At 39.3% G+C, this 9,462-nt stretch overlaps 2 protein-coding genes across 4 annotated transcripts; both read left to right on the top strand.

Moving 5' to 3' along the window:
* Positions 1-1,037: 1,037 nt before the first annotated feature.
* LOC106517332 (ribosome biogenesis protein TSR3 homolog) lies at positions 1,038-1,551 on the top strand (the record flags this gene model as incomplete). The annotated part of the gene is given in 1 exon segment (XM_074559737.1): positions 1,038-1,551. A coding segment is annotated over 1 exon segment (106 nt), but the record flags the coding sequence as incomplete, so codon positions are not given.
* Positions 1,552-2,621: 1,070 nt separating this feature from the next.
* Positions 2,622-9,147, top strand: pdpk1b (3-phosphoinositide dependent protein kinase 1b). 3 transcript variants are annotated; one of them, XM_014008163.1, is made up of 14 exons: positions 2,622-2,866; positions 5,212-5,490; positions 5,701-5,743; positions 5,830-5,967; positions 6,065-6,209; positions 6,298-6,395; positions 7,086-7,161; positions 7,247-7,315; positions 7,520-7,616; positions 7,761-7,934; positions 8,110-8,327; positions 8,450-8,507; positions 8,673-8,825; positions 8,937-9,147. In XM_014008163.1, exons 1-14 carry the CDS (start codon positions 2,843-2,845, stop codon positions 9,048-9,050), a joined length of 1,686 nt encoding a protein of 561 aa, XP_013863617.1. In that variant the 5' UTR covers positions 2,622-2,842; the 3' UTR covers positions 9,051-9,147. The 3 variants fall into 3 exon arrangements, with proteins under 3 accessions (XP_013863617.1, XP_013863619.1, XP_013863618.1); XM_014008165.1 differs by lacking the exon at positions 2,622-2,866 and adding an exon at positions 2,999-3,060; XM_014008164.1 differs by lacking the exon at positions 2,622-2,866 and adding an exon at positions 3,987-4,137.
* The last annotated feature ends 315 nt before the right edge of the window (positions 9,148-9,462 follow it).

Raw genomic sequence — 9,462 nt, 5'->3', positions numbered from 1 at the left:
CCGCTCTTCTCCTCGTCCTCTCCCCCTCCTGCCTGCTCTGTTATCCGCGGCAGACACCCTCGCCCCGCGTATGACAAACACGGACTTTAAACGTAGTTTTATAACATCCACGCTGGTGAGGTGGATGCGCCCTGCACGTGTTTCCAGAGCCTGCTGTTCTTGTCAGGGAAGGGTCTGTGGGTCAGGGAGGGGTCTGTGGGTCAGGGTCGTCTGAGGAGGAAGCAGATGAAGGGAGTTGCGCACGGGAACTTTTATTTAAGATTTAAGKTTTTTTTCAAAGGTCCTCATGGCTCAGCAGCAGAAGCATAAATATTACAGTTAAGAAAGCTGATGATAAAGTTGAATAAAAATCTAAGTCTGATTATGAAGGTAAATTAAATATCTGACAGTGATCATGACACAGTGTGGCTCTAATTCCTCACTTCCTGTCTCCAAAATGAGCGTACACATGGGTCAGAGCTGGCGTGAGGCACCGCACATTTTCACGTCAAGTTTGGATTTTATAAATCAYAACGTTGGCGTAAAAAGTGGCGTACACAGGTTTCTGGGCTCAAATTGTGCGTACGCCAGTTTTATAAATCCGACCCCAGGTTATTCCATCAGTGGATTTTTTTCCCTGATGGCACGGGGGCATTCCGAGATGACAATGCCAGGATTCATCTGACTGGAATTGAGTGGTTCAGGGAGCATGAGACATCATTTTCACACATGGATCAGCTCCACAGAGTCCACTGAGAATCTTTGGGATGTGCTGGAAAAGGCTTTGTGCAGAGGTCAGACTCTACCATCATCAATGCAAGATCTTGGTGAAAAATGAATGCAACACTGGATGGAAATAAAACTTGTGACATTGCAGAAGCTTATTGAAACAACACCACAGTGAATCTGCGCCGCAATCAAAGCTAAAGGCGGTCCAATGAAATATTAGTGTGTGACTTTTTTTTTGTATGTTGGTCCTGCAGTGTATGAGTGCATTTTAAAACTTGTTTTTCATTATGTCAGCACTGAAGTCATTAAACACACTTTTCTGTTTTTAGTCCAGCTGAAGCTGATGATTCCAGTGAGGAGAGTRACGCATCAGACGACGAACACGAAAGCACAGACGAGTCAACAGGGTCACAACAGGAAGAAAAAGAAGACTGAATTAAAGACAAAAAGTTATTTTAATACAAAGACCATATTTATGTAAAAACTTTGCCTAAAAAGTCGGGAAGCAGTAAAATAAAAGAGGAATGTAATGATTTGCTATTCTTTTATGGACTGGATTGTTTCAGTTTTGGAAAGATCATTTGTGCTCAATTTTAATTTGATGCCAAAAAGAAAAAGTGATGAGGCAACGTCAAATTGATAAAGAGTTTTATAAGGAGATAACTCCCCCCACCAATAAATGAACTATTTGTTGGTCAGATGATTGCTAGCCGCTCAAAAAGAGCATCAGGCACACTTCAATGACCTCATAAACAAAACTTTTTTTTTATGGGAGGCCACCCAAACTAAAATCTAGAACAGAATTTCAGGAGTTTTGTCATGTTGTCAGATTAACCTTTTAAATTTATATTTACAAGAAAAATGTACAAATAATGCTTTCTGGTCAACAGGGGTGCGTCCTGTCAAAGATTTAAGTATCATGAACTCAATAATGGGTAGCCTAATGCAGTGTTTCCCAAAGTTGGGGTCGGGACCCAAAGTGGGGTCCCAAAGCATCAAGGTGGGGTCCTGAAAAGATTTTCTGAATTAATTACATTTTTGCCTTAGTTGTTACAAAGGAGTGAGGTTAGTGTCTTTAAAATAGATAAATGTAGTATAAAAAATATTGTTACTATGCCCATGTTTAGTTGACCTGATACAAATGTTTATCATCCAAAAATAGTTGGGGGCACAGGTCTCTGCTACTGTTACTTTGTGGGTCAAAAGCTGAAAAGTTTGGGAACCACTGCACTTTGGTTCCCAACGTTGGGCTTGGGACCAAATTATGGGTCCTGAAGCACCTTGGATAATCTCCAGAAATCAATTTAAAGGGTAATAAAATAATTGCTGATGTAATATTTTCCCTATAATTATTACAAAAACACAAAATAAGTATAAATAAGTATTTATATTTGTGTATAAGCTGTTTAGATTGTCAAAGCCTGTGTTTTTAGGGTTATTAACAAAGTTTGTGTACTCAGACCAGTAATATTTGGGGCCACAAGTTTTTGCCATGAATATTTATTGGGTCAGAAGATAAAAAGTTTGGGAACCATTGGCCTAATGTATGTATTGTTTTTACCCAAGGTAGTACTTTTTCAATGCTAAATTAAAGCAGAAAATAAAACAAGTAGAGGACATAAAGTTAGGCTGTGTGAAATAATCATTTAAAACGAAACCGAAATGGATTTGAACAAAAAAAAAAACCTCATGTCATCTGTGTCAACAACACGTAAAATAAAAAACACATTTTCTGCAATCTTATGTTTAAGTCTGGGAACATAAAGAAAGCCTCCTTCTGGTGGATTATCGACATCAGTGAGTGCACAAAAAATAATTGCGTTATACTTTTGTAAAATACCTGTAGAGAAACTTCACGCAGATTAAAACAGACTGGTTAAAACTGTAGGCCACGTAATGTGTGTAAATATGTGAACAAGCAGCGGTGCTTCCCTTCAGCTGTAAGTGTTGAAACGAAGTTCAGGAGGGTCTTGATGGGGGGGCGGACACAGCAGGACTCTCCTCTGCTGTCCTGCGGTAACATTGTTGTGGAACGACGTCACACCTCGAAAAAATGAAGGCACAGAGGCAGCAGCCATTACTGGAGCTTCTCTAATCATTTTCATTCCAAAATAAATACTTACGGAAAACTCCCATGGCAAGAGCGACAAGTCAGCTGGTAAGTGTCGAAAAGTCGTAACAAAAATACGTGTTGGAAGACTGTGTTCGGAGTGTGCGGCGGTTGTAGCCGTGTGATGGTAACTTATGTGCGGCCTTCATTTGAAGTGCGATGCGGACCGTAAAATATCGCTACGACTCACTTAGCGGCGTTAGCTTCCCGAAGCACAACACTCCCGTGTTTGTTAAGCTGTTGTGAGTTATTTGGTGTTTGAGTTGCTTGGTCAAGTATTGATGATCAATTAAAACTTTAGTAACAAACTTACAAGTGCTTGGTATTAGTTTTTTTAATATATGTGAGAGCATTTTCCTCTGAACGCTAATGCTTAGCTAATCTTAGCATAGGTTCGCGCTTTTGACCGACACTTGCTAGCAGGCTAACATTAGCTTCCACCTTTCGTAAGGAGACAATTTCTAATAGTAATGTCGTGACATGCGATTGTCAGGCTTCAACTTTCGATCATATATTTAGCAGGGTGATTTAGAAATCAGGGAGGTAATTTTATCTGAAGGTACTTGAATGGTTTTGGTTAAGTTACTACTGTTACCTAGTTTGCTAATCTTAGCTGTCTGTTAGCGCTAACTTTGTAACTTGCTTTCAGTGATGACCGGTGTTGTGCCGAAAAAAAAAAAATGCACCTCTGCCGTGAAAAGCACACTCGTTTCAGGAAGCACACTTCAAGGCACTTGTTGTCACAAACCTTACTTTAAATCCTAACTGATATTAATCTGATTCTTGGATTTCAGTACCATTAAGAACATTATCTAAATAGTTTTGACCTGGACTAAAGTAGTTATGGGTTTTACTGAATCGAATAATCTACGATATTCACACTAATTTTACTGTACTGTTGCTTTATAACGTTGCCTGTTGAATTGATCTTTTAGAGAAGGTGCACATCCTGGTAGCCGTAGCCTGCGATAAAAAAAAAGGGACCCCGTAAGCTACACATACATGCGAAAATGAAATGACCAAAAGAAACGTTTAATTCTTCGTGGTACTGAAAACAAAAGTAACTTGAAACGTTAACTCTAAGCGCTTAAAATCGCCGTGATGTTCGCTTTCCTAGACTGGGTTGTTTTTTATTTTCGGCACAACACCGGTTGTATCGGACAAAGTAGCAGAAGCTAAAGTTAGCCTGTTAGCAGGCTTCGGTTAGCCAAGAAAGTTGGTGTAGGCCAGTTGTTACCCACGCGCCTGTGTTAGGAAAATATTGGCTGACGTTGTCCATCAACCATTCCAGTGTTGATTTAATGGTTACGGGTCACCAGGTAAGTTACACGGATAGTTGACAACTGTAGAGACGAGCCCGGAATAGGCAGCTAAATGGGCCACACCTTGGTTTTGAATGAGACGAAGCTAGGCTAATTGAAGAAACTGAACTGTAAAACCCTAAATGTTACTGTGGTTCAACATGTTCCAAATAACTTGACATTCACATGGACAACAAAGAAAAGGACAATCGGTTGATTTAGCCTTTTATCTGATTATTAGGTTTGCTAATTGCATCCAAATGATATTAGCTCAGTGTTATATTAGTAAGTGATGTTGTCACTTAAAAACAGAACTAAGGGTGTGACACCTTCTGGAGGCATTTCATTAAAACTTGAATGCCTTTTGTAGATTTATTCATTGTAATGAAGCTGCAATTAACTAAGTCAAACTCAGTTTAAAACCACCAGACAAGGAGCGCGAGTGTTGTTTACAGCATCATTCAAAATGCACTTTAAATAATTTGAAAGATTGTTTAAAAACTACATTATCGATGTTTCTACAAGTCATAATGTGAATGGTATTTAAAAGTGACAGACATTTCTTAGATACTGTCAATACTTTGAGTGGATTTGAAATTTTTTTCTCCAGCAAAATATACAGAAAAGTCTGTTTCCTAATCATAACTATTATTGTACATACAGTGCACTCGCTTTTTCCAATTTCATGATAAAGTCTTACATCACTTGGAAAGTTTTCCGTGCATGTGTGATGACTAAGCAATTAATAAATGACCCAGTTAAAGAACAGTGTAAAGTTCAGTGTAGCACCTCCATAGCCTCCATTTTATTTAAATTAACTTTTCCTTTATTTGGGGGGGGGGACTTCCAAATAACACTTGATAATTGTGTTGTTTCTAGATATGTGTGGTGTAAACTTGGAAGCATGTCACTTGTTATTCCAAATGAAAAGAGACATTTAGAATTCCCAGTAGTAATTGTGAATAATAAAGCAGTTTTGATCGCGTTACATTTATCAAGTGAAGATGTTGAACTATGACAAAAAAAACAGAACTACAGTTGCATCATCCTGCTGACTCATCTGTATTCTTGTTACTCCCCTTCTTGTTCCAGTATGATGTTGTGCCCATTCAGCCCAATGCTGTCATCTGTTCCTGCTCACATTCATCAATGGTAAGAAACCACCCTGACTCCTGCTCGCCACTTGCTATCCCAGGCGCAAGCAGCATGGAGGGCTCAGCCCCACAGGCGTGTGCCGTCGGAGCAACTGGCCGCGGCGGTCAGAGCTCCGACGAGCGCGCACAGCCAGCCGTCCAGGTGCCCCAGCCGCGCAAGAAGAAGCCAGAGGACTTCAAGTTTGGCAAAATACTGGGAGAGGGCTCCTTCTCAACGGTATGCAACTATTTGACTCTTACAGCTTTTGAGTTATTCCAGGGTAGATGTTACTACATGTTGGCATTCTTTTGATTAATGCTCTTAAGTGAGTCATCCTGAATTCATTTAAGGTGAATTCACAAATGGTTCCAAGGACTTTTTTTTTCTCCCAGGTTAAACAAACTACTAGCTTAACATAATGTTTTCCCTCTTTCTCTTTTCTTTAAGGTTGTCCTAGCAAGAGAGCTGGCCACAGGGAAAGAATATGCAAGTAAGTATCAGTGCAACGGCTTTTATCGAAATGGAAAAGATGTTCAGGTTTACTTATGTTGTTGTTTTTTTTCTTTCTTCCAAAAGTTAAGATTTTAGAGAAGCGCCACATTATGAAGGAGAATAAAGTCCAATATGTGAAAAGAGAAAGGGATTTGATGTCTAATCTTGATCATCCATTCTTTGTAAAACTCTACTTCACATTTCAAGATGATGAAAAGTTGTGTATCCTTTCAAAATAATAATCACTAAGCTATAAGCTATCAGATGAACTGTTTTTTTGTTTGCCTCCAAACAGATTTTTCTTAACTGGTTTTTGTAGATTTTGGTCTCAGCTATGCTAAGAACGGTGAGCTCTTGAAATACATTCGCAAAATTGGTTCGTTTGATGAAACCTGTACGAGGTTCTACTCGGCTGAAATAGTTTGTGCTCTAGAATACTTACACAAAAAGGGGATAATTCACAGGTAAGAGTTTCAGTATTGATTATTCATATAAATCGTTTTTCAAGCATTAGTGTCTGTATGCCACACATTTTTATTCTTTTCATTTCAGAGATCTGAAGCCAGAAAATATTCTTTTGAATGAGGAGATGCACATCCAGATAACAGATTTTGGGACGGCAAAACAGTTATCATCAGATAGTAAACAAGGTATTTCTCAAAATCGCGAGTTTGCTTTTGTAGCTCAAATAAAAAGTACAAGTTGAAGAAACTTGTTTGCTTAAAATTTGGACAAACTTGGGATCTACATCTGTTCAACGTTTATGTTAGACCAGTTATCATGTAACTCAGCCATGATTTATTTTATAATAACTTGCCCTCTTCTACAGAGGTTGTCCAATAAGCAGCTAGTTTTAGAAAACAAAATAACAATGTATCAAAAGCCATGTGTTTCAACAAATTACTTCATACAGATTTGTTATGAATGTAGACTGGCTAGGTCGGCCTGTAGACTGGAGTTGGCTAGATTTGCATACACAWGTACAGAAGCTGAAAATAATCCTTGTTAATACACCTAGGCTTGTCTATTTCTAGTCCAGATGTTTGCTATGAAAAAGATCTATGGTCAAGTTTTGATTTAGCACCTATAAAAACCGAGTTGTTTTGTATTGATGCCTGTTTCATGCTGTAACATGTCTGCTGGATTAAATTAGAAAGTCTGTGCAGTCATGTCATTTTTCTGAGGGTACAGTGGTGCAAACTTAAAATCCATTGATCTCTACGTTCGACAGCACAAAGATGTTTTACTTTAAGTGAAAAAGTTATAACTGTTAAATTGTCAACAATCTTGTTGTGCCCGTCTGATGCAACGACATTGACTTTTCTTTCTTCCCTCTGCAGCGAGAGCAAACTCCTTTGTTGGAACAGCACAGTATGTCTCTCCAGAGCTGTTGACAGAAAAATCAGCCTGCAAGAGGTAATAATGTTTGTGTTTAATTCTTTCAGGTTTGAGGTCTCACCTTTGGAAATGAATAACTGTGCTGTTTTTTGTATTTTTAAAGCTCTGACCTGTGGGCTTTGGGATGTATAATATATCAACTGGTGGCTGGTTTACCACCATTCAGAGCTGGGTAAGTAATAATGAGATGTTGCCAAAATGATATACATTAAAACGTTTTTTTTTTTTTGGCAGAAGGGATGTTGTTGTTAAAAGTTTTAATTTTAGTTGTAATTGTGCAAGAAGTTCAAATTGACCAAACTCTGTGCGACTCACTTCCTAAACAGTATTTTTTTCTCTCTCTGTTGCTTTCTCTCCTGTGTTTCACATGTTGTAGAAATGAGTACCTAATATTCCAGAAGATTATTAAGTTGGAGTATGAATTCCCAGAGAAGTTTTTTCCCAAAGCCAAGGATCTTGTTGAACAACTCTTGGTAAGTTGTCCTCTGCAACTCAGTCCCTTCGAAGTCTGTAAGAATATAAATTGATTATCTATGTGAAATAGCTTATTTGTGGTCAAATGTTTTTGTGTTTAATGAACAATCCTTGTCTCCTTGTCTTGTCTGTTTGTGCTTCAGTCTCTGGACTCATCAAAGCGGCTCGGTTGTGAAGAGATGGGAGGGTATGACCCACTAAAGCACCATCCTTTCTTTGATACCATTTCTTGGAGTGACCTTCACATCCAGACGCCTCCTAAGCTTACACCCTACCTGCCAGCTATGTCTGAAGATGATGAGGACTGCTACGGAAATGTGCGTTGTTATTTTTTTTGCTTTAGGTTTTCATCCATTTTTCACTTATTTAAATAAAAAAAATGCCTTATTGAAAGGTACAAGTGACAGAAAGCGTTAAACATCCCACAAATGTTACACTAACCATCAATGACTCTGTTTTTGTTTCACCACTTGTCACATGATGCCTCTTCAGTATGATGACCTCCTGAGCCAGTTCAGCAACATGCAGGTGGCCCCGTCCATCTCGTCACACTCCCTGTCGCCCCTCGACTCGACACCCCCGCAGAGGTCCAGCAGCAACATCGAACAGTACATCCACGATCTGGACAACAACTCCTTCGAGCTGGAAATGCAGTTCAATGAAGAAGAGAAGAAGTTATTGCTGGATAAACAGACCACTGGAAACCCCTGGTAAACTCACTTTGGCGTCATTGTCAGTGCTAAAGCTTGTTTGTTTAGCTATCTTTCCATATGTGCTGGGGAAAGAAGTGTTAAGAGGAAAAGTGGTGATGTGTTATTGCTTATTTACACAGGCACCAGTTTGTGGAGAATAACCTAATCCTCAAAATGGGTCCAGTGGATAAACGCAAGGTGTGTGTTTATAATTGCAAAATACTTTTATTTAAAGTATTTTCTTCAAGCTAGTAGTTCTCAGGGAAGTCTTTGCTCTGGTTGCTGAAATTGCCCAATCTCAAAGGTGTCACGGCCCCCTCTGTTGGTGAACTCATGTCTTGAAATGTTTGCATTCCTCATCAGGGTTTGTTTGCTCGTCGAAGACAGCTGCTTCTCACAGAAGGACCACACCTGTACTACGTGGATCCTGTCAACAGGGTCCTGAAAGGGGAGATTCCTTGGTCCTTAGAGTTACGCCCCGAGGCCAAGAACTTCAAAACCTTCTTTGTTCACACGGTAATCATTGATTAATTTTTTTTCCTATGGCTGAGCAAATTTTTCTCCAGCAGCCTGTTCATACTTGCCCGTTGTTTGATGTCTCTTTACCTGTGTGGTTTTGTTGTTTAGCCTAACCGGACATACTATTTGATGGACCCCAGTGGAAATGCAGACAGATGGTGCAAGAAGATCCAGGAAGTGTGGAGAAAGATCTATCAAAGGCACCAAAACCCTGGCCTATAGGAGCACAATTTATCCTGTGCCGACTACTTTTTCATTTTCTTTCCTTTTTTTTTCTTTTTTTTTTTTTTTTAGCTCTGAGGCCAATCACTGAGCAGAGTAACACCCTCTTTAGTGCCCTTCACCACAGCAGTGTAAACAAACTCTTNGTGATTGGCTGATTAGAAATTCAGTGTTAACGAGCAGTTGGACAGGTGTACCTAATAAAGTGGCCGGTGAGTGTATATATGGGCTTAAATCTAATCTAAATGTCTCTTGTAGTTACTTGTATTTTATATTTAATCTTAACATAATTACAATCTAATAACCAGGACAACTGTTGGTGGGCCAAATCAAATGGCTTGGCGGGCCAATTTTGGCCTGCGGGCCCCACTTTGGGCACCTCTGCTTTAGTTGAACAACTTTTTAAGTGATG

Source organism: Austrofundulus limnaeus, unplaced genomic scaffold, assembly GCF_001266775.1.
Source record: "Austrofundulus limnaeus strain Quisiro unplaced genomic scaffold, Austrofundulus_limnaeus-1.0 Scaffold48, whole genome shotgun sequence".
NCBI lineage: Eukaryota > Metazoa > Chordata > Actinopteri > Cyprinodontiformes > Rivulidae > Austrofundulus > Austrofundulus limnaeus.
This window is presented reverse-complemented; position numbering and strand designations above follow the sequence as displayed.

Bases quoted from the DNA above. Each gene is read 5' to 3' on its own strand.
- pdpk1b (XM_014008163.1), top strand. From the start codon at position 2,843: ATGGCAAGAGCGACAAGTCAGCTG. The intron at 6,396-7,085 runs GTATTTCTCAAA...TTCCCTCTGCAG, and splicing joins ATCATCAGATAGTAAACAAG to CGAGAGCAAACTCCTTTGTT. The intron at 7,316-7,519 runs GTAAGTAATAAT...CACATGTTGTAG, and splicing joins TTACCACCATTCAGAGCTGG to AAATGAGTACCTAATATTCC.